The sequence below is a fragment of the Letharia lupina genome (genome assembly GCF_014066315.1).
Source record: "Letharia lupina isolate WasteWater1 chromosome Unknown contig_20, whole genome shotgun sequence".
In the NCBI taxonomy this organism is placed as follows: domain Eukaryota; kingdom Fungi; phylum Ascomycota; class Lecanoromycetes; order Lecanorales; family Parmeliaceae; genus Letharia; species Letharia lupina.
This window is the reverse complement of record NW_023502989.1, coordinates 1,352,558-1,375,581: the sequence shown is the minus strand read 5'-3', so window position 1 is coordinate 1,375,581 and position 23,024 is coordinate 1,352,558. Positions and strand designations below refer to the sequence as shown.

The 23,024-nt window shown below is 49.6% G+C and overlaps 8 protein-coding genes across 8 annotated transcripts; 5 read left to right on the top strand and 3 right to left on the bottom strand.

The window, feature by feature from the left end:
- Positions 1 to 816: 816 nt before the first annotated feature.
- On the top strand, positions 817 to 3,173 carry HO133_005231 (uncharacterized protein; the record flags this gene model as incomplete). The annotated part of the gene is made up of 3 exons (XM_037296142.1): positions 817 to 1,684; positions 1,734 to 2,302; positions 2,355 to 3,173. The coding sequence occupies 3 exons, from the start codon at positions 817 to 819 to the stop codon at positions 3,171 to 3,173; spliced, it is 2,256 nt and encodes a 751-aa protein (XP_037148840.1).
- Positions 3,174 to 3,649: 476 nt separating this feature from the next.
- HO133_005230 (uncharacterized protein) lies at positions 3,650 to 6,334 on the bottom strand (the record flags this gene model as incomplete). The annotated part of the gene is made up of 3 exons (XM_037296141.1): positions 3,650 to 4,462; positions 4,514 to 6,075; positions 6,316 to 6,334. 3 exons carry the CDS (start codon positions 6,332 to 6,334, stop codon positions 3,650 to 3,652), a joined length of 2,394 nt encoding a protein of 797 aa, XP_037148839.1.
- Positions 6,335 to 6,544: 210 nt separating this feature from the next.
- Positions 6,545 to 7,181, top strand: HO133_005229 (uncharacterized protein; the record flags this gene model as incomplete). The annotated part of the gene is made up of 3 exons (XM_037296140.1): positions 6,545 to 6,600; positions 6,654 to 6,795; positions 6,870 to 7,181. The coding sequence occupies 3 exons, from the start codon at positions 6,545 to 6,547 to the stop codon at positions 7,179 to 7,181; spliced, it is 510 nt and encodes a 169-aa protein (XP_037148838.1).
- Positions 7,182 to 7,339: 158 nt separating this feature from the next.
- HO133_005228 (uncharacterized protein) lies at positions 7,340 to 12,410 on the bottom strand (the record flags this gene model as incomplete). The annotated part of the gene is made up of 11 exons (XM_037296139.1): positions 7,340 to 9,143; positions 9,232 to 9,356; positions 9,409 to 9,465; positions 9,515 to 9,600; positions 10,280 to 10,681; positions 10,731 to 10,920; positions 10,970 to 11,878; positions 11,929 to 12,072; positions 12,126 to 12,198; positions 12,261 to 12,277; positions 12,339 to 12,410. 11 exons carry the CDS (start codon positions 12,408 to 12,410, stop codon positions 7,340 to 7,342), a joined length of 3,879 nt encoding a protein of 1,292 aa, XP_037148837.1.
- A 1,116-nt stretch (positions 12,411 to 13,526) lies between these two features.
- Positions 13,527 to 14,270, top strand: HO133_005227 (uncharacterized protein; the record flags this gene model as incomplete). The annotated part of the gene is made up of 5 exons (XM_037296138.1): positions 13,527 to 13,653; positions 13,743 to 13,842; positions 13,904 to 13,949; positions 14,010 to 14,175; positions 14,236 to 14,270. 5 exons carry the CDS (start codon positions 13,527 to 13,529, stop codon positions 14,268 to 14,270), a joined length of 474 nt encoding a protein of 157 aa, XP_037148836.1.
- Positions 14,271 to 14,446: 176 nt separating this feature from the next.
- Positions 14,447 to 15,937, bottom strand: HO133_005226 (uncharacterized protein; the record flags this gene model as incomplete). Its single annotated transcript, XM_037296137.1, has 5 exons — positions 14,447 to 15,391; positions 15,446 to 15,534; positions 15,586 to 15,711; positions 15,766 to 15,809; positions 15,870 to 15,937. The coding sequence occupies 5 exons, from the start codon at positions 15,935 to 15,937 to the stop codon at positions 14,447 to 14,449; spliced, it is 1,272 nt and encodes a 423-aa protein (XP_037148835.1).
- Positions 15,938 to 17,391: 1,454 nt separating this feature from the next.
- Positions 17,392 to 19,441, top strand: HO133_005225 (uncharacterized protein; the record flags this gene model as incomplete). Its single annotated transcript, XM_037296136.1, has 12 exons — positions 17,392 to 17,549; positions 17,639 to 17,696; positions 17,750 to 17,882; positions 17,975 to 18,006; positions 18,089 to 18,139; positions 18,232 to 18,341; positions 18,433 to 18,674; positions 18,728 to 18,884; positions 18,943 to 18,972; positions 19,026 to 19,046; positions 19,139 to 19,178; positions 19,226 to 19,441. The coding sequence occupies 12 exons, from the start codon at positions 17,392 to 17,394 to the stop codon at positions 19,439 to 19,441; spliced, it is 1,248 nt and encodes a 415-aa protein (XP_037148834.1).
- Positions 19,442 to 20,992: 1,551 nt separating this feature from the next.
- Positions 20,993 to 22,984, top strand: HO133_005224 (uncharacterized protein; the record flags this gene model as incomplete). The annotated part of the gene is made up of 5 exons (XM_037296135.1): positions 20,993 to 21,142; positions 21,245 to 21,427; positions 21,800 to 21,941; positions 22,565 to 22,753; positions 22,809 to 22,984. 5 exons carry the CDS (start codon positions 20,993 to 20,995, stop codon positions 22,982 to 22,984), a joined length of 840 nt encoding a protein of 279 aa, XP_037148833.1.
- Between the last annotated feature and the right edge of the window lie 40 nt (positions 22,985 to 23,024).

Genomic DNA, 23,024 nt, shown 5'->3' with positions numbered 1-23,024 from the left:
TTACCCTTCCGCTATTCCATCAAGAAAGGCTGGCTGCGAAAGTATTTTGAAGTATGGGCCTGTATGAATGAGAATATTGGGGTTATTGACAGATTGTGATATCGAGCTGTGCTATTTGCTTTGATGCTCAAGCTCCTTGTCAGATTTGAGACATGAAGCATCGTTGAATTAATGCCATCAAGTCTGATCAATGCCCTAAAGCGGTCCTGCCATTACTCATCCGTTGAGCTATCAGACTGAAGGCAGCAACGGAGGACATGAAAAGGATTAAATTGTAAAACTTTCCAATATGTTAGCACTGTAACATCATGAATTAGGCTCGAGAAGTCTTACAGCGTTCCTGGAATAGGAGCTCTCCTCAGCCTCAGTCCTCGCATCGACAAAAAGGCGTCGAAGGTTTGGTAGGTTGGCCTGCATATAAGTCAGTACACTGTGGTCAAGGCGCCAGATTTGAGAGCGAGTACCATTCTGAGCTCCAGTCTCTAGTAAATGTTCAGGCTGTCGTTGTCAGGTATACGTAGTAGGTCGAAGAGTGGGGGTTGATACAAAGCTTCGCGGAGAAAACTAGCTCGTGACAGCAACCACCGCAAAGTCAACAATCAATTCTCTCGCAAAGCACACTTTGACCCTACTGCGAGTTCTACACGGCAGCCTGAACGGATATCATTGTTAGGATACAGCGAGGTCGAATACGAACAATTAGTCGCCAGCGCGGAATAAACATCAACAACTCCGCCATCTACAGCAGCCTGCTGATTTTGATCAAGTCGAGTAGCGGCGCGGCTTTGGTCGCACGTCCAGATACTGGCCACGAAGATGGCGGTCAACAGGATCAAAGCTCAGTTCGCGGCCCCTAGGAAGGGAGAAACGTTCGAGCTCAGGGCAGGTTTGGTCTCCCAGTATGCCTATGAACGGAAGGAAGCTATTCAGAAGACAATCATGTCCATGACGTTAGGCAAAGACGTCTCCGCACTGTTTCCAGACGTCCTGAAGAACATAGCAACGGCGGACCTGGATCAGAAAAAGCTCGTTTACCTATACCTCATGAACTACGCAAAATCACATCCAGATCTTTGCATTCTCGCCGTTAATACCTTCGTTCAAGATTCAGAAGATCCAAATCCATTGGTACGAGCGCTAGCAATACGGACAATGGGATGCATCAGGGTAGAGAAGATGGTGGATTACATGGAGGAGCCGTTGAGAAAGACTTTACGAGACGAATCGCCCTACGTCCGAAAGACCGCAGCAATATGCGTGGCCAAGCTCTTTGATTTGAATCCTGCTTTGTGCCTGGAGAACGGGTTCCTGGAGACGTTGCAAGAATTGATGGGAGACCCAAATCCTATGGTTGTGGCGAACGCGGTCACAGCGCTGGCAGAAATCAACGAGGCCGCGCCAGAGACGCGAGCATTACAAATCTCATCGAACGCCCTTAAGAAGATGTTGATGGCCTTGAACGAATGCACGGAGTGGGGAAGAGTGACGATATTATCAACGTTAGCGGATCACAAGGCAGCGGACGTCAAAGAAGCAGAGCACATCTGCGAGAGAGTATCACCGCAGTTCCAACATGTCAACCCGAGCGTTGTACTTGCTGCGGTCAAGTGTGTCTTCCTGCACATGAAGTATATAAGTCCAGAGACTGCGAAATCCTATTTGAAGAAGATGGCACCTCCGCTAGGTTTGTCTTCTTCATAGAGGTTAGGCATTCTTGTGCTAATGCCTGCCAGTCACGCTTGTCGCTTCACCACCCGAAGTTCAATATGTTGCTTTACGAAACATTGATCTTCTTCTTCAAAAACAACCTGACATTTTGAGCAAAGAGCTGCGTGTCTTTTTCTGCAAATATAACGATCCTTCATATATCAAATTCGAAAAGCTTGAGATTATGGTACGAATAGCTAATGACAAAAACGTTGATCAGCTCCTGGCCGAGCTGAAGGAATACGCCCTCGAAGTTGACATGGATATCGTGAAGCGGGCTGTAAAAGCGATTGGGCAAGTTGCTATCAAGATCGAAAGTGCCACAGAGAGATGCGTAAACACTCTGCTGGATCTCATCAATACCAAGGTCAACTACGTGGTGCAAGAGGCGATCGTAGTCATCAAAGACATCTTCCGCAAGTACCCAGGCTATGAGGGGATAATCCCTACCTTGTGCAAATGTATCGATGAATTGGACGAACCTAATGCTCGAGGATCATTGATCTGGATTGTTGGGGAGTATGCGGAGAAGATCAGCAATGCTGGTGATATCCTTGCTGGATTTGTGGACGGCTTCATGGAAGAATTTACACAAGTATGTGACGCCAAAGATTGGCTAGACCAAAACGTCCACTGACTGCGAGCAGACACAACTGCAAATCTTGACGGCCGTTGTCAAGTTCTTCCTCAAGAAGCCCGATCAACCTCAAGCACAAACTCTGGTCCAAAAGATCTTCCAGTCAGCCACCGCAGAAAACGATAATCCCGATGTCCGAGACCGAGCGTATGTCTACTGGCGCCTCCTTTCCAGCAACCCGCAGATCGCAAAAAGCGTCGTCCTTTCTGACAAACCTCCCATCACAACCACCATCCAATCTCTCCCACCAGCCCTCCTTGAACGCTTACTCACAGAACTCTCAACTCTCGCCTCCGTCTATCACAAGCCTCCCGAATCCTTCATCGGTCAAGGTCGCTATGGTGCAGACGCCGTCCAGAAGGCCGCTATCGAAGAACAGATGCAAAATGCCCGCGAAAACCCTCTCGCCGCCGCTGCTGCGGCAGCTGCGGTGTCCGGCGCTCCCCCACCGCAAGCGAATGCCGAAAATCTGCTCGACATCGATTTCGACGGCGCAGCACCCGCGTCCGCCCAAAAGTCTCCGCTGTCAGGCATGTCTGGCCTGGAAGGTCTGGCGGGCACCCCGGAGCGCGTTGCCTCGCCGGCTGTGGCCGACGGGCCGAAGATGCCGTCTTCAGGAGGTAATCTAGACGACCTGATGGGACTGTCGAATGTTAGCGCCGGCGGCTTCGGGCAGCCAGCGAACGGAAACGGGATGGGCATGAGTAACGAGGATGTGCTCGGTGGGTTCGCCAGCTTGGACATGAGTGCTGCGAGTCAGCCACCGCCGGCAGGGCAGCAGCTTCAGGGGGGCAAGAAGACTAATGAGGATCTGTTGGGGCTGTTCTGAGCAGCGGTAGCAGGCTTGCGGCATTGCTGTGGCGTTTGGACGGCATGCATTGAGTCTCTCATGCATCGTTGCTGGGAAGAATTCTGTGATGGGCTCATCACATTCAGCAACTGTAAGCAGGATTGGTGGCAGAGCGCACATCAAGAATTAGCTCAGCACTGGAACATCTCTCATCTTGTGCTTCATTATCGAGCGCTGAAGTCGAGTGTCTCTCTCCTTAAAGCCTCCGCAATAGATGAGTCGTTTCAATTTGCGGAAAATCTTGGCCCGTCCACGACGGCATGAAGCGTTTAACTATCATTGTGTTCCATCTAGTGCTACCTAAAGCGTCGCTCTGAAAGCGAACGCTGGTGGGATATCTCGAAGCAAATACAACGCCTGGAATCATCAAATCTGCTAAGCAACATCGCTGTCATCAACCAGCACAACGCACCCACATCATCTTCATCACCATCTAAGAAACCCCAGGACCGGCATCAGTACGGTGAGTTAACGACTTCGTCCCTGCCCAATCTCCTTCTTGCGCCACTTTGTCTCGGAGTGGCAGCAATACTCTCCCGGGTTGGCTTCTTGAAACTCTGCTTAGCTACCATATTCACTTCGTTGGGCAAGGCCACGATGACGTTCTTGTCGCTGCCGTACTTGAAATCATCGGCCTTTACCTCTTCTTCATACCGCTTGATGGTATAAGGATCCTTCCGCCCACCGAGCACCTTCTTCATGTTCCAGGTAATGATGAAGGGACCTGTGGCTGTGATTATGGACGTCTCCTTGTCGTCAACTCCAGTATTAAAGCGTGCAGGTGTAAAAGACAAAGGCGTCTTGGTCTCGTATTGGAATTGAGCAACGTGGCTGGGTGTCAGGGCGAGACGGCGAGGTTGAGGCTTCGAATCCTTGGCGAAGGACTTCTCAAACCCAAGCTTGCCTTGGTTCTTACCATCGTGTTGCAAAGCATCGATGAGCATCAGGTACGTTCGACAGGTAGCGAGGACCCAACGACCATCAGCGGATACGTCCAACCCAATGGTTGCCTCGCCAAGAGCAGGGATAGCCGTCTTGGCATTGATACCAAGACGGTCGAACAAACGTATGTCACCTTTGTCCGAGGCAACGGCAATGTAGCCCTGCTCGGTGGTTGCTGCGTGGGAGAAGCTGTTCTTTGAGCTTGAAGCGTATTGTTTCAGCTGTGAGTCCACAAGTTTGTTACCAGACAGACGGGGATCAATGCGGTATAGGGCATTATCAGAAAGACCGAGGAAGGTTTGTTCTCCCGTCATTTGCGCATATTTCTGGGCCCGCTTAGTTTCATTTCATCGAGGATCAGGATCTTGCAAACATACCTTATCAGGTGCAAAGGACTTCACGCCTATATCGTCATGAATCTTCCATTCATCGACAACCTTCCCGTACTCGAGGTCCATCCGATACAGAGAGTTGGGGTTGTCCTTGTTTTGGAGAATCATATTGTTGTCTTCAGAGTGCAGCATGACCTTGTCTGGACTGAACAATTTGCCACCTGGTGTCTCGACCTTTGAGATGTTTGTTGAGAATTCCAAGTTGTTGTTGGGAGTGTGCTTGAACACACCAATCTTTGATCCGCGCACGACGAAGGACCGATCGTGCTTGTAGCCAACAGCCAGCTTTGAGTTAACATTGCCATCATCGTCCCGTGTCACGACATCATCTTCAGACTCGTCACTGTCGTAATGCTCACTCTTTTGTCCGTCATCTTCGGCCTCTTCTTCCTCTTCATCCTCCTCGGCAGGTGCATCTTCCATCGTAAGGTCTTGAAATGCATCCAAAACATATTGCTGGTCATCTTTATTGACCTTCTTCCACTTTGTCTCATTCAGCTGTTCCCAAAGTGCTCGCATCAACCCGTCTTGAAAACTTTCTTCGGTCTCCTGATCCTTGAATCTTAGGAGCCACGAATAGGCAGATCCATCTTCGGTGTAGTGGTTGAAGATGAAAGACAGGTACTCGAAGTTGAAGACAGGGTTGAGGTCTGCAACAACTCGCTGACCAAGCCACTCTTTCTCTGTACCACTAATCTGTAGCCAGTATTGCCAGTTGCCCGTCTCTGAGACGGTGGCTACAATGGCAGGGTCCTGAAGTATGAATGAGCCCGACTCAAAATCAAATAGGTGAAGCTCGGCCCTCTCTTTCACGAGAGTCTCCCTTGCAGTAGGCACCACGGCTGATGGTGGAGCTACTGTAGGAGTGATCTCTCGTCCCGGAGCCTTCTGCTTCTGTGACTTCTTCACAGCTGTCCTCTCCTTTACACCTGCGGCTGGCGTGTCTGCAATGGCTTTACCCTTCATTGGAGGCGCTGTGAGAGGTTTGACAGTGGGACTCGATAAAGGACTAGCGGTCGGGATGGGTTGCTCGGTGAAGTTGAACTGTTGCAACTGTCGATCGGTGGCAGTCTCCTTCGGTTTCCGGTACTTTCTCTCGTATTGGCATTCGATGGCAACTATCTCAAAGGTGCTCACTTCTCCAGGCTTGATGGATTCGTCGCAGATGAATTCGTAAAGGTCTCCAGGGTCCCCACTCAGATCCTGCCAAGCAAAGACTTTCTCTCCGTCCTCCCTAATCTCAGATCTAAAGTGCAAGCTCTGATCAAGTAGAAAAGTCTTCTCGTCTTTTTCAGAATCTAAGGCGTCTGCGGCACCATCCTCGTCATCGTCTTCTGCTGCTAGCTCTGCCTCGCCCTCCTCGTAAGCTCGCTGGATGACAATCTCGTAATGGTATTCTTGGGTTGTACGCCTAATGCTCGCAGCGGCGTCTTTGAAGATGAGTTCTGAAGTTCCTTTGGGCGATAAGGGGCGGACCAGGTAAAGTTTGCCTTGTGGTATTTCGATGATAGACTCCTTTGAAGCGTTGCCAAAGAGATACTTGGTTGCTATACGTGAGAGTAAAAATTAGCGTTGACGGAAGGAGCGGACGTTAAGCTTGTGACTGTAGAAGCTGCGACACAGGCTACGTGTGCTTTTATGAAGGCTGACAATTGAATCTCAGAGATAGAAGTAACAAGTACTAAATTCCCTCCAACTTTTGGGTAGATTCCTGCTAAAGTACACTACAGCAGTCATCAGGTAACAGGAAGGGAAGTGCGCAGAATGCCAGATCAATAGCGACTTACCGTTCCTGAGCATGAACATATTGTCGACAAGAGCGAAGCTTCTACAAAGCTGTACCCAGACTCAAAAATTGCAGAGTAAGATATTTGAGCGCTGCAAAGCAGAGGCAGGTGCTGAGTCCAAATAGTAGCAGGTGGAGTGTTTACTAGAAGTTTGGAGGTTGTGGCCTAAAATTATGACGCGCTTTTGAAATGTCTTGGCAACGGGACCCTACTGAATCTGATACCAAATATGTCGCCCATGGCCGCCGCCCTTTCTTTGACCTTGACCTACCGGCATCCAAGACAGTGAACGTGCCGGCGTATGCCTGGCCCTTGCTAAGCTATCAACCTAAATCCAGTACCATCATACACCTCGCCTACACCGCCATGTTTGGCCCGCCCCCGAAAGTCCTCTGCGGCGTCGTCGTCTCGGCCGGCAAAATGATGAAGGCCGTCAAAGTCCGCACCGCCAAACAGACCTACAACAAGTTCCTCAAAAAGGTGCGCGATCATTTCAAACTTCTGGCCCGCCGTGAACCCCTCCACTTGCCGATTACTGACAAAGGCCTCCGTAGCATTTCCGAAGCAACAACAGCTACCTCGTCTCCGACCCCAACTCCTCCCTCCGCGCCGGCGACGTCGTCAAGATCGCCGCCGAGCGCCGAATAAGTCGGCATATCAAGCATGTGGTCACCGAGATAGTGGCGCCCTGGGGCCCGAGCATTGACGAAAGACCGCCGGTTCTGAGTGAGGAGGAGAGACTAAGGAGGCTGCAGGAGAAGACGCTAAGAAAAAAGGAGAGGCGGCGGGAAAGGAATGCGGAGACAGGAGAGAGTGCAGAGGATAGGGTGGAGGGTATGGTCGAAGGGACTGCGGTGGCTTCGTGACATTGGGAGTGTGATGATGGAGCATAGTAATCTAGGGCTGGAGTAATATTGCTACATTGCACAGCACGGGATACCTATGCCGGACGGCCGTTTTGGAGATTATTATACATTTGCTCGCTGCACCATAAAGGGCATGGCATCGAATCACTATCAGCCTCTCAGTCCTCCATATCTTCATCTTCATCTTCATCTTCACTTTCGTCATCCTCCTCGGCCTCTTTCAAATAGGTGATGAACTGCTCCGTCAGATCCCTCACTTTTCCCATCTCCCCTTCCGCACTCCGCTCATTGTCCCACCACTGAAGCAGCCCATCTTCTTCGATGATGTCCGAGTCATACACCTCTTTGGTTACGAACAACAGTAACTGATCTCCATTTGGTCGGCCAAACGCCTCTTTCTGGAGCAATAGCAAGAAATCCACCTGATCGACTTTTTCATCCACGTCTTTATCGAACATCGTCCGCTCGACAAGTCCTTTATACTTGCTGAAGACCTCCCTTACAGCCTCGCGCGCACTGATACCAGATGCATTATCTTCACCACTAAGACTAGACACTCTCTTCATAAAAGCCGCCACGACGGCCTTGCGTACCTCATGTTGGCTTGCGTTTGTGGACATGCGATAGCCATTCAGTTCAAGTATGATAGTGTCAGGGGGGTCCCCTTTCTGTAGGCCATCGAGAATGCTCGCGGTTGCTTCCAGATGGAAATCTCGGGTTTCCGCCGCGTCGTCTGAAGGATCGGAACGGAAGCTACTACGGCGGGACGAGTCTCGTATAGGTTCCAAATCGTCGTTCAAGGATGCCAGTGTAGATATAGAAGAAGCGGAGCTGGAAGCTGAAGGATGGCGGTATACGAGACGGGAGGATGCGACGCTGGAGGTATCAGAATCCTCAGGGTCCAACCTGTTATCGAAGAAGCTTTCTTGATGTCGAGTGATTTTGCGATCCATCGAGATACCAATGTGGTCCGGCAAGCTCACTCCAAACGAGATCAATGCTCCAGACTCAATTGTGCAGTTTTTCCCTATTGTGGTCTCGTTGGCTATAATGGCTTCGCGGATGATGGACCCGTCTCCAACAGTAACATCGTCCCAGATGTAGGCTCCCTCGATGATGACATTTTTTCCGATCCTGCATCTTCTTCCGATGGTACTTCCAGTGATTATACTGTCCTCCCCTATATTGGTTTGACTGCCAATAGCCGTCTTCTTAATCGACGTCGTCGCAACCACGACTGCATCTTCTTGATACACCTTGCCTTTCCTAAAGCGATAGCTCTGATCAGGCACAAGGTTACTGTCGGGACAAAGGGGGTAGACCCATCGTCCCATAATGTCCTTACTGATGGCGTTGTACGCGCGTAAGCTCTTGACTCTAGCAGCGTATTGGTTTGTCACGATATAAGTGTGTATGGTCTTCCCGTAGGTCTCATAATCTTTCAGCACTCCATGTAGAAAACTTTTGCGTAGGGATTGGAAATCGAAGTTGTCGCTCCACTGTGCCAGAACATCAAGCGTGCAGATGTCTATGTGGCAATCAATGAGATCATCCCGAACATCGATTTCGGCATTAGATGTAAGCAATTCCGGATCCAGGGTGATATGTCTGCTTCTACCCCTGCGACTACCCATCTCCTCATAGTAAAGGCATCTTTCCGCACCCGGGTCGATGACGAATACTGGTCTTGAGCCTTTGCTCTTGGTCCTATGGCCAGTGCCCGCTTCCCGGAGCACCATTGTCATGATAGCGTCTTTATTCTTTTCTCGGCGTGCTCGATGCTTTGCCAAAGCGGGTTCAATGGACATGTTGGAGACCACATCGCCAGAGACAAGGAGGAAGTCGCCTGTTATGAGGTCGCGATTATCCAGGTCGCGCATTGCGTCGCCTACAGAGCTTGCGGTGGACTTGAGCAATGTCAGAGCGCGGAAGGGAGATGACTTGAGTTTCCATTTCGAGGCGCTGTAGGAGATATATGAAGTCAGCGATAAGAAGAAGCGATTGACATTGTGGAGAAGTTCGCCAGATTCAATGATGGAAAACAACTCACTTAATGTAGTCTTCAACTTGGTCCGCATGGCTCCCACAGTATACGAAGACATCTTGGACGCCGGCATTGGCGAGGAACTCGAGAGTATATTCAATCAACGGGGTATTCGTGAGAGGAAGGAGACACTATGCGGTTAGTAAAAACCTATACGGATATATATGAATGGATTGGAATCACTCTTGGACGTTCCTGGGTAAAAGGTCTGAATCTCGTCTCAAATGAGTCGGCAAGAACCTATGATGTGTCAGTCTAATTGTTTCACTTACGCAAGACAAACACTAACGACTGCCTGTAATGACTCTTCCCTCTGGTCTTCTTGCGGCTTTTGTTTTGCCTTTGCCGACTTGGTGGTATTCTTTGGGGGCATCACTACAGCAGCACTTTCTGTAACTTTATAGCTCTAGGGTGAATTATCTTAAAGTACCTTAGCTTAAGGACGGGATATGCACAATCTTTTGCGTCACCGTGCCGGAGTATCTTCGGTTAAATGGTTTGGCATGGATCTAGATTCATGACGGAAAGTGTTCCTCACGAGTCCAGAACAAAAAGACCTCAAGGCCTGGATTTCTTATAGAGCAATACTTAAATCAACGACCCCTCGCTCTTCATTCCCCAAACCTTCTCCTCAAGAGAATTACTCATTTTGCAGATAACTCAAATAGACTCGAGTCATAATGCGTTCTCGTCGACCTGCAAATCCTACATCGAGCGCTTTCTCGACCTGACAGCCAACCCTCTTCTTCTAGGATGGCTCTATGAAACTCACAGAAATGAAGACCCAGACTCATCACGCCACGCTGCCAAACGAAAGCCGTAGAGGATCCCCGAGAATCGCCTTTTTATCCCTTTTGCACATCTGCTAATATATGCAACATATCATTGTTAAATGGCCATCGCAATCTTTAAGACAACATCGATGCAACTTTGCAAAAATCAGAAAGCTGTTCACGGGCAAGGGTCACACTGTGCTATCGGGGCCGGCTTGGGTGCATTGGGTTCATTCCTAGAGGGTTTGACTGGTCGTACATCCGTTGACGTTTGGGATCACTCGATATGTCTTCACCTCCGATCTCTGAGATCTGTCTTCGGTGCTGCATCTGCCGTGGAGCACCGAGAGGCGTGTGAGGAGTTTGAAATTGGACCGGACTTTGGTCCTGACTATATCCGGCATGCATAGGGTGCATGAACTGATGTGGTGTGGCTGCGTGAGTAGGTGAGATGCCAGTAAATTGTCCTGGCGATTGCCAGTTCGATATAGTTGACGGTGACTGAGCTGGAGAGCTTTCGTCTTTTAAAGAGTGTGCAGCGGAACTTTGGGGTATCGAAGACCCTGGATGAGGCGCCATCGGCTCCATCCCATCTGCCATGTGCTTTAAATGCCCCAAATGCTTCTCGAGCATGTTCAAAAGACCTTCCTTGGTAAAAGGCTTGGGGAGGACATCGTTCATACCTGTCTCTTCGTCAAGACTCTGTGTTGAATTGACAAGCAGACTACTTACCGTGTTGGAAGTACATCGAGATATCATCACTGCGTATGTTTGAAGTCATGGCTATGATTGGGGTGTGATCAAATTGCCGTATCAAATGTGTTGCCGAAACGCCATCAAGATTCGGCATAATTATATCCATTAGCACCAAGTCATACTTTGAACCTGCATTCATTTTGTTGACGGCCTCCAACCCATCGAACTACAACCATCAGCATCTCCCAAGAAATCCACTTTCGACAACAACTCACGGCACTGTCTATCGCGCAGCGAAAAGAGTACAGGAATTTGCTTCCAATCCTTCGACAGGTTGGGTCGTCTTCAACGAGCAATATTTGAGGAGCCCTAACCCAGCCCGGATCGACCTGCGTACTCTTCTTCCGGGCTGCTGGCGCGGACATTCGCGAGTCTACGGCCTCGTTTTCTTTCGATGGCATGGGATATGGTATATTGTGGATATGCTCGCTGTACATTGGATCGATACCGTTCGATTGGCCGACAGGATAGACTATGGCTTCTGAATCTCCATGGAGTTTGGCATAATCCATTGATGAGCTTGAGCCAGCGGATGTTGGCGCCCTTGCATGAACGCGAGACCCATCTGGAGGTGGAGTGGACATCACGCCATTCCGATTGTGCAGATCCGACATGTGCTCCAGATTCTTGTAGTTCAATTGGACATCGGCATTGAGATCATGCAACAATTTTGTTGCATGCTGCAATGGCGAAGCGGGCTCGTCCTCCAGGGGAGAAATCTGCTGCTGTGCCGGGTCCACGTTAGCTGGCGGTACGTTGTTGTCCACGGTGTGTGCGAACGGTCCTCCGATCTTGCTATCCCGTCTTTGCCTTGCATCTACAGAATGCAGGTAGCTCATTACATTTTGCATTACGTGTTCATGATTGACAACCGTCTTTTGTACATTCATTAGCTCTTGCGTAAGTATTGAGTGATGTATATTGAGTTCCTCATAACGTTGCTGGAGCTGTTGAAGTTGCTGTTGTGTGGCTACTAATTGAGTGTTCACAAGATCCATTTGTTGGGTTGGAGCTGCCTCTTCGACGACCTGGGGTGGTTTCCGGGGTGCTGGTGCTTTTCGCCGGATATTGTCCAACGAATCTTTGTTGTTCGCCTTGAACTCAGGATGCTTGAACTCCCAGGCCTAGGATCATCAGCCGTGAAGCAGACGCAGTATTCGTATAGTCCACTTACACCTGAGCCGTACGGAGAATGCCCACTCTCTTCATTATTGTGTCGCACCTTGTGGAAGTCATACTTGTTGAGCTGGCGCACGAAGCTGGCGAAGTTGCTATGTTTGAAATGTTTGGGAAGGATAGACTTGGTGAACCTTTCATTCTGCGCAGGGAGTCAGCTAGAGCGATTGGTGGGTGATGTCCATTTGCTCGCACCTCAAGTACTACGAAGCTTCCGCCGTCATCGCCCCACCGGACGACTTGAGAGTATGACGGGTCCTCCAGCATTCTTATCGTGTCATCAGCATGATGCTCATGGGAGGAGGGATGATTGTATGAAGGTAGGCGTACTTGTAAAGCTTTCGCACCTGGACACGAGTGAGCAGGTCGCTATTGTCAGGATGGTGGATAGGCGGAGAAGTAACTTACAAAATCGCTGGAGCTATTTGCGCTCCCACCGCCAATACTCTGCCGGTCGTCCATGTTATCGTCGAAGCGCATTGGATCGACTCGATTGGCGAAGGGAAAGTAATGGGCGATGGGGATGGTGATTAATTGCCCTCTCTCGCTTTCTCTGTCCCCGGCATCTGGAGAATAATGGTGGACAATTAGGCTCGAGAGCTAAAGTAGGCAAGCGTGAGCGCGGGGCAGGTGGCGATTGAATCACTTTCATTCAGTGCGTGTGTATCTACACGACTCATGAGCACAACGATTTCTACAATCGCTTCCTGAAAGAGTCCTGCTGCATCAATATGCATCAATAATGCATCAACAATGCATCAGTTGATTGTGGATTGCACCGGCCAGGATATCTTTCGAGGCTTGAATTATCCCTCTCCCCATGTCATTTCACGCGTCGAATTGCCGGTAGCAGTATTCCATTTGATTCAACGCTGAATCTAGCTAAGGTAGGTAGGTCAGATATCAGAGGACTACAAATTTACATAACATGAACATGTCCATCTCATGCCGCAATACACATTCTCCATGTTCGCCCTTGCTTAAATTTCCCTCCCACGCATCTCACTCAAGTACCAAGTATCCATCCAATCAGAGGAAAGGCGGATCGATGGACGTGATAGATTGGTATCAAGCGGTTGGTAATCCTCTGTCGGTGATTGAATGCTTCCATTTCCTGCATATTTGGGAGGCCTAGCCCTCACACCGTGTGTCCCGGTCAAAGCTTTAAACCTTGGATGTATGCCCGATCTCGACATGGAGCCTTTTTTGAGGCAAAGCTAGAGATCAATCTTCATCTTGGAATGGACCTAACCCGTCAATCACTGTAGGCCCATAGAGATGAGCTGCGACCCGGCTTTGGACTGAGGATTAGATCTTGCGTGCTTGGGTTCTCGACTGCTCCCGGTAAGCTGGTACTTTAAGCTGGTAAGAGTACGGTGGACTATTTTATTCTTTACGCATACGGCAAAAATTCGGCGGAACTGCGGAAGCAGAACGATAACCCACCCTTGCGTCCGAGGGGTCATTGTCTTTCCTTCCCATCAACCACTCAAGACAAACATAGACATATCCATGCTCAGCACTCGAAGCATAGCTCGTACACTTCTTCAATCAACATACAAACCCATCCGAACCTTCCATCAAACACCCGTCAACATGGTCAAAGCCGGTGATTCCATCCCCAATGTCGACCTCGTCGAAGGTTCCCCTGGTGATAAGGTCAACCTGTCCAAGGAGCTCGCGTCCGGTAAAGGCCTCATCATTGGCGTGCCAGCAGCCTTCAGTAAGTACACTCCTCAACCACCCAAGTGGACCAGCTTCAACATAGTCAATAGCTCCCTAGTCGTGAGACTTACGCTTACCGATTACCAGGCCCTTCTTGCTCGGCTACGCATATCCCTGGCTACATCGGCAGCGACAAGCTCAAGAATGCCGGCAAGGTCTTTGTTGTCTCGGTCAATGACCCATTCGTGTAGGCAGTTCTGTTCGATGTGTCTTTCGCAGTGATGTGTTGGACGCTGATGCCTGTTTAGCATGAAAGCCTGGGGTGCAACCCTTGACCCAACCTCCAAGACTGATGTATGACATCCTACCCTCATCCTGTCATCCGCTCCCAACTTATTTGATCCTCAAACACAGGTCCGCTTTCTTGGTGATCCATCCGGTCAATTCACTAAGGACCTTGACCTCTCGTTTGAGAGTGCTGCTGTCTTTGGCCAGGATCGTAGCAAGCGTTACGCATTGGTGGTTGAGGATGGTAAAGTGAAGAGCGCTCACGTGGAGCCTGACAACACCGGAGTCAATGGTAAGCTGAACAAAGCTTCAGAAACTATCACTCAAGTCAGATGCTAACTTGCATACACAGAGTCCGCTGCTGAGAAGGTCCTCGGCGACCTCTGAGCGCCACATCATCATCAGATCGCATTCACTGAACCGGGACAGCACTGGGAGACGTGATATAATAAGGACCGATATGAGTAATGAATTGCATGAAACAGAAGGGTATCATGTGTTTACAGCTGAACTCGCAAAGCAGCTAGATCCAAAAAGCTCAATAGAAAGCCTCGCAAAAGCTCTCATGATCCGTCCGACAAAGGCTTTCCCACCTGCGGTGAACTCTGCAATATGACTATGCCAAATGGATCTCTGTCCCTCTCACTGCACTCTACCAGCACATCTTCATCCTTCAGCGCGTCCTCCCACTCCTCCGCTAAATCCCAATTAGTGTCGACCTCCCCCTTCACCTCTTCCCTAACCTTCTTCCACTCTTCCTTAAGCACAGCCGTAAGCTTGTCTTTCAGCACGCTGCTCAGAAAGCCTCTTTCGGTATTGCTGTGGAACAGTGTGACCACACATTTCCCCTTCTCCGTCGCAGCCAGCGCGTCATGATGCGACAACTCCCCAGTGAAGAGCAAATCTGCATCCACATCCTTGAGGACAGAGTGACCGGAGCCAGCGCATATGCCGACAGAGCGTATCTGGATATCCTCGACCTGCTGTGTCTGAGGTATGGCAACGGGGAATCCTTTCGGCGAGCCAACGCCATGGGCAATGCGCTCGATGAGATGAGTGAGGGGTTGAGGCTCTTTGAACTTTACCAATCGGCCCATGCCCGCTTCGCCAAAACCCTCAACGCCCTTGATCGCATGAATTACGTTGCGCGAATGACCCGTCGTTGAGGGCGAAAGATCCGTCTTGTCGAGCTCAGCGGGCTTTGGATAGGTTGGCTTTGAGTATGTGCTCTGGCGTGGGCCCATTGAGGGTCGGCCAGGCCGTTTCTTCGCTTTTGGCTCCGGGGCTTTCTCCCTGTCTGCTGACTCCTCGCCATCCCCTTCTCCTCCCACTTCTTCTCCCCCCGGTTTACCGTCTGCATCCTTGCCTGCGGCATCTGTGATTCCACCCTCTGGCCTTGCGGTATGGGTCTCCGGCTCCGGCCCTGGTAGGGTTCCTGTAACGATGTCCGCAAGCCAATCGCCTAGGCCTCCCGGAGCTGCATCAACCGCTGTATGTGGGCTATAGACCTATAGCGCTAGTATCAGCGACAGCATGGTGATGACTGATAAGGCTTGCCGTACGCTTATACCCTCGAGTGCGAGCCGTAGCAGGGACTGTTGCTGGGTGTCTGCCAGAGTAAGAGCCTTGAAGCCCTTGAATATGATAGGATCTTGACTCAGTCAGAGCGTTGTTTGAGAGCCATGTCCCTAGACGAGCATACGGTATGAAACAACGACGCAATCCTTCCGCTCTATAGCCTCATCGGCAACCGCTTTCGTAAGATCGATGGTGAGGAGGACAGAGTTCATCTGACGTCTTATGGGATCAAAGGGGGCCTCTAGGAGTACTTTGCATCTTGTCAGGGCATGTTTTCGAACGAACGGCAATTAACAAGACCAACATCCAGTGTTATCGAAGCTCTGATCAGCCAATGCTTCAGGATATCTGCAAATAAACAAAGCATCAGCCTATCGCTCGCGCTAGAAGGGACGCGCCTGATCATACAGCTTTCTCATGGAGCTGATTACAGCGCGAGTGAATGGAGAGGCCTTATCGGTGGTATAGGTACTCATCTTTGCTGCTTGGACAAAGGCTCTGCGAAGCATGAACGCAAGTCAACAAGCAGGTCACCAGATGGAGCAAATGATCGAGGCCCAACAGATGGACGCGGGTAAATCTTGCTGGTAGCGAATCCCAAGTCTTGGCAGCACAAGGAAATGTACCCCAGGCGTTGGCCGCTTTAGCGAGTGAGGTAGCTGAGCAGGGGGTGACGCGACACCCACACTCCGTGATGATCACTCTTCGACTCTCACTCTTGCAATACCTACAAGACGACAGAAATGTGCCCCAGCTCTGTTAGGGCTCGCTCGAGGCTACCGCTCTACGGGTAAGCAGCAGGTGATACGGTACCCCAGCCTGGTGGTCCTCTACGTCGCACTCTACCTAGGTAATGAGCACACAACGCTCGTCCTTCTGCTCGTCCTTCTACTCACCCACCCCTAAGGTTTGAACACCTAGAAGCGCCGTCTCTCGCACAGTCTAGTCCAGATGGCGTTGAAAATGGCTGCCCCTGTGGGTAATACTATCGGTGTAGTGTTTGATAATGGGGATCGTGAGAATCATAACCCTCCAATACTTGTATACTTCCGAGAGCTCTGACGAAGAAGATTTTGGTATCTATCCTTAAGCTCCTAGTATTCTCTGAAACTCTCGCTATAGAAAACCTCTTCTCAAAAGCGCTAATCGTGCGATGCACTTAGCTCGTCCCTCGCTAAGTTACGATTGTTACACATACTCGTTGTTGTGGTGGTGTAAATTCAATGTGAAAACGGGTTTTGCGTAAGGTATGGCTGACTTTTTGCGTATGGCCGGGTAGCATTTAGCGAAGGACGAGCTGAAAGCATGTCACGATGAATTGATCATGTATAACGTGATTAACTGATATTGGTTAATCCGCTCTGCGTACCACCCATTCAACGCATTCAACGACCCTGCTCCATCCATGCTTTTACTGCCTTCATGATTCTTGCCGCATAGGGTGCCTGAGCTTACATAAAGGCTTTGACCGGGAAAGGCACGCTACAATCTATTCCTCCGAGTTACTTCGTAACATCTATATAATATATATATTTTAATTATATAAGAAGATAGTTAAAGTTTGATATATTTTTTTTAAATATAAATACGATTTTGTTTTTAAATTAATTCATATTGAGTCAATTAATATTATTGAGATCAAATGTTCACGCTTAAGACTTAATTACCTACTTTAATACTTTATATTCTAAGACTATTCTGCCTTCAGATACTTGAGATAATGCCAAGCCGGCGTTAAGCCGCTTATCGTCGGCTCGACACCCACGCCGAAAGTCAATTTCACGAAAATTTGCAAAGTTCCTACCTTTCCCAAAAAAACATCCTTATCCCACCAACGCCCCTAAGTGCAACAGATCTATAACATCCTGGTAGCTGGCTATTCACTCGCCGGTGCAACAGTCGTTTCGAAAACCGTCACGCACTGTTCAAAATGGCACCCAAACAGAAAATTTGTCTAGCTTACAGTGGTGGGCTTGATACCTCCTGCATCTTAAAGTATCTCCTTGAGGCACAGTATACTGTCGTATGCTTTTTGGGCAATGTCGGGCAGGAGGAAGACTGGGCGGCGGTGAGGGAGAAAGCCATGAAGTAAGTGCAATTTCGAGACCTCCTTCAATCCCGAGGGCTTATCTCGGCTTGTTAGTCTGCAATATAGATACTGACACCAAGACTTTCAGAATCGGTGCGGAAAAACTAATCATACGAGATGTTCGAAAAGAGTTCATTGAAGAATTCGTACGGATCCATCGCTCATCATAAGTTAATGCGACCTCCTGACGTGTTGAAAGTGTTTCAGAGCTATCCAGTGCAATGCCCAGTACGAAGGCCGATATTTGCTGGGTACCAGTCTTGCTCGACCCGTGATATCGAGAGCTCAGATTCAGGTTGCCAAAGAGGAAGGTTGTGACATCGTGAGCCATGGTAAATATCCAGCATTTTTCCCTCTGTGTCTGGATTCGGCGCTCTTGAGAGCATTGCTAGAAGACCACCGCTTACTTTGAGACCTTTCACAGGCTGTACAGGAAAGGGTAACGACCAAGTGCGCGTAAGTATTCGAAGCTAGTTGTTGTCTGTCAACATCTTTATGAACTTGGCGATTTCAACGATAACAGTACTGACTGTCGAAGTTTGAACTAGCATTCCATACCCTTGCTCCAGGCATAAAAATAATTGCACCGGTAAGTATCCCTCTACCTTTTGCTTCATCCTCGGGACATTCGTCTTGAATTCAACTTCAGAGTGGTAATACTGATTCCAAGAACTACGTCAGTGGAGAGACCCGGAATTTTTCGAGCGTTTCCAAGGCCGTAACGATTTACTTGACTACGCCGAGAAGATGGGCATTCCTGTCACATCTACTAAGGCTAAGCCATACTCAATGTAAGTATGATGACGACGCTCATTCCATCACATCTGCACTCTATGGTCTTTTGTTGTTGTCCCAGGAGACGATCATTTGACCTCAAGATAGGGACGACAACATAGCTCATTGCAGCTATGAGAGCGGACAACTAGAGGATCCATCACGACCTCCTCCTGACGGCATGTGGACACGCACGGATGACCCCTTGACGGCCCCAAATAACCCGCAGGAGGTCACCGTTCGCTTCGAGAAGGGCGTCCCTGTCAAGGTCAGCTCAGAAGGCAAGGAATGGACGGATAGTTTGGACCTTTTCAATGCTCTGAATACCATTGGCAAAAAGCATGGCATCGGTAACAGATGCGCCTTCCTCAAATCCTCTCGACTTTACTAATCGTCGCTACAGGAAGGATTGATATAGTCGAGAATCGGTTCATCGGAATCAAATCCAGAGGGTGCTACGACTCGCCGGCTATGACAATTTTACGTTGGGCGCATCTTGACCTCGAGGGGCTCGTCCTTGATGGTAGGGTCCGAAGTCTTCGCGACCAATTTGTTACCCAGTACGTCCTCGCTGGCCTCTGGGCTTTTACAGGTTTCCAGAGCTGACTTCTATCTTAGCACCTGGACTGAGATCTTATACAATGGACTGTAAGTTACAATCATCAAGTAATCATTTTCATCGCTGACTCTTCGCGATGCAGCTACTTCAGCCCCGAAAGAGAGTAAGTCGCCACGCACTTTTCCCTCCATTTTAGGATGCTCTATTCTCGATCACCGCTCCGGAACTGATAGGACTGACTTGGACTCTGCACAGGTTCGTAGAGAACAGTATTCTCTTCTCCCAGCAGCGCGTCGTAAGTTTCCCCGCGTCGTTTTAATCTCATCAGCTCATGCTTTATAGAATGGCGAGGTCAAGGTCCGACTTTACAAGGGCAATTGTGACATAATGGGCCGAAGCTCAGAGACTGAGAAGCTGTACGATGAGTCCGAGTCCTCGATGGACGTATTGAATTTCGACCCTGTGGATACAACCGGATTCATCAACATCAATGCTATCCGTTTGAAGAAGTACGGACTTGCGAAATTGGAGGAGGGAAATGATCTGGCGAAAGCTTGAGACTTTCGATACAAGGTACTTCAGGATATGTGTGGAGATCCTGAAGCAACGACACTCATGTGCAGACCATCGGATAGTCATGAGGCAAATAGGGCTAGATAAGTGCCTTCTTGGCTGATAGGATTAATGACAATGATCGACATCCATTTCACGCACCGAAGCCCAGGAAACCTCTGAGGAGGTTCCGCAGATGCCGTCTCGATATTAATTCAAGAATACTTGCGGTCCACTATCAGCGGCGTCATGCTAAACAAGACTTCGTCAAAGGAACAATTGGTCGACGAAGCGGCGTAACACGGAGTAGATCATGGGGGCTCTGACTTTATCGTACGCGGAGAATGAGACCTTGATGAAAGTCGGACTGTGGTGTATCAATGCTAACGATGCTGGATACGCCTTCTGCGAGAATGCATACGCGTGTCAGGATTGACCGAGACGCTTGCTGTGAGCCGAAGGCATATTTCCTCTAAGTTCAAACTTCTTCACAGCCAAGGCTTCCAACTTCCAAAGCCTGCGGCGATCCTCTAGAAGGTCGCCACCATGACCAAGGGTACAAGAGCTGCCGTCTCAGATCGGTCTTGACATTGAACCCCAAGCGCTGGTTTTTAGCAAGGTGAAGATCTTATATCAGTCGTTGTAGCGTTCTTCCTGTTCAACACATCCAGTTCTATGCCGGCCCGGAGATTTGCCACGTCAAGTCATGTCCCGGAGACTAGAATTCTGTAAGCGGCGACACTTGCTGACTTCTGCAAACCAGATCAACATTGGTACGGAGGTGCCCCTCAGATAAGACTGGTCGCCCTCTGCAAAGTGATCAAGTAACCCGGAAAGCCTGGATCTCACGATTTCCGGACCCGCATCCAGCCTTCTTGACTTCTGTGTTACCTTCTCGGCTAAGAGATCATCGACACGCTCAAGAGAAAAAGTCTTACACCGTCCTATTCGGACACTCTTCCTCCACAGCACAGCAACGACGCTTGCCAGGCATGAGCACAGGATGACACCCGAGCTCCAACATTAACGCGCGTCAGCTGTGGGACGGCGATCTTGCATCGTTGCTCGGAACCCCAGTACAATTGCATCCTCACGGTCGTTGCTTTGGCAGATTGCTTGTCTTCCAAATCTGCCGTGGCAACACCTAAAGGCAACAAAGTACCGAGGTTCGGCAGCCTCGTGTCGCACAGGAATTTTCATCCTGCTCTGCATCAAATCCCCGCTGAGGATGGTAAGAATGGTCCCATTGAGCATGGAAACGGTCCGACAAGGCGGCAAAACCATCGACACTCCACAAAAGTCTTCGGCGAATATCAGCAATTTGCTGACCTTATTTCCGAATTGCTGCGCGACCTGAGGACAGTGCTAACCTTCCCAGTGATAACGTATCGGAGCAAGAGCTTTTACAGGACTACGCGGTCGAGAACGCTCAAGAAGTTGAAGACTTCATTTCTAATGGTTCGAACGGGCCCGATGACATTCAGATGCCGCTATTGTGAGGGACCGTTTCCACAGAGAGCTGTGGGGGAACATGAGAACAACACGCATTTCCAAGGCATGGAAGACCTGGGACCATACAAGCAAGAGCAATGGGGCGCAGGACCTTCGAACCCGGAGTGGGTCTGTGAGTGGCCAGCCGTGAAGCACGTTAAAAAGAAACAAGCCAATACAGCAGGCATATGCGAGAACACAGGGGAAAGATCACATGTGAGCTTTGCAAACTTACAAACACCACGAATGCATTGCGAAACCAGAATCTTTGTCTATGGACGCAGTGCGTAAGTTGCAATAAGCCCATTCTGAAGACAGAGTATGCCGATCATCGTAAAAAATGCAACCTCGGTTCCGGTTGCGAGTAACCCAATTGTGGGCAAAGATTCAAAAAGAGCGAAGAACTGGGCCGCTATGTACGGAAGCACACAGGAGCGATCATCTGTCGAGCATGTAAAGTGGTCTCTGCAAACAAAGCGGATGCAAATCTTCATTGATGAAGTATGCCTTTGGAAGCATTGCGGGCGGCGCTCGAGGTCTGTGCCAAAACCGGAATGGAAGGATCACGGTGCAGAATGTCCTATGAAAATCTGTAGTGGTTGCAGTACACGAGTCCCGAGGCTGGAAATGCTTAAGCACGCCGAGATTTGTCTTTTCAGACGTTGCGGTCCCTGTTCGAAAAATGTGCTAAAATCGGAGTGGAATAGTTTAGACATGTTGAGACTTGCGACGTACGGCAGTACAAGGCCCGCGAAGGTATCTGTATGACTAGAGGCTGCAAGTAGCCTAGAGAACACGAAGACGCCAGACGTTGCCAATACCAGAGTGGTGAGTCCGTTGAGTATGTTGCGATAGATACTGCTGACCTAATAGGGAACCAAATCAAAAGAGCAATATTCTAAGAAAAGCTTGGTGAAAGTTCCCATGAAAGCAGGAAACAGCAAGATAGATAATATGACGGAGAAGGAGCTCGCCGAGTTCGCCGCAAAGATTCGCAGACATCCCGGTGGTGACGGTGACGAGCCTAGTCTTCTGCTCAAGCACGTTCAAACGTCGCTATGCATATAACGCAATTTCTTTTGCAGCTTTTGATGCACATGGTGACACGTGCATCGTTTTCCTTGCAGAAACGTCTGCACGAAGGGAATTATTCCCAGGCCGGGTGCTTGTTACTCCCGATTTCAGTGGCAGCAATGACACGATCCAGCATTTGGCTTCCAAGGCTTTCAGCCTACTTGCCCAACTGTTTGCTCTAGCCTATCAGCGCAGCGCTAAAGCTAAGAACTCTATTGGAACAGTTTGGAGCGAACCGCCGTTCAAAGCGCAACAGTGAAGAGGGTTTGAGCAGAGGGTTACTTAAGAATGGATGTGGGGTTTAGATAATCTTCTTGGTCTCGACGCCTTACCCGATTGACGACTAGCGCCGCCGCTTTGCCGTGTTCAATCCACGTAAGCACGTAAGGTAGGTTGAATAGGTAGAGCGGCGGTCACCCTAGACCTGATAAGGGGTGAGATCGAGGTTACTTTACGTCATTCCGCATAGTATCTCTGGACGTTTGACAATTGGAGGTGGTCTTCCCATCGTATCTTGTTCATTCATGCAGCGCCTCAACAGTCTCGTACGTCTTCGTTCTTCAGGTCAGAAACTTGGCGGTCTTCGCGCGACGTTCCCCCAATCCTACGCCAAGATGAGCGCTCCGTCGGCGGCGGAAACCGACGCCCAAGCAGAGAGCGTCGCCAACACGTCCGGCATCACCACCGAGTCTTTGCAGAGGACCATAACCGAGAAGCTAGAAGCGAAACATGTTGACATAGAAGACATGTCAGGTCAGTGAAATATGCCCAGAGAAGCGCATGGTTTGCTCGTGCTGACCCTTCTCAGGCGGCTGTGGCCAGATGTTTCAAGCCATGATCGTCTCACCCCTCTTTGAGAAGAAGAATAGTCTCGCACGACATCGACTCGTCAATTCAGCCTTGAAGAGTGAGATTGCAGCTATTCATGCCTGGACACCAAAGTGCTTCACACCTGAGGAATGGGAGAAAAAGCAGTCGCAATAAAGATATGGGGGCAGTGGGGCTTAGGAGACATTGACATTGC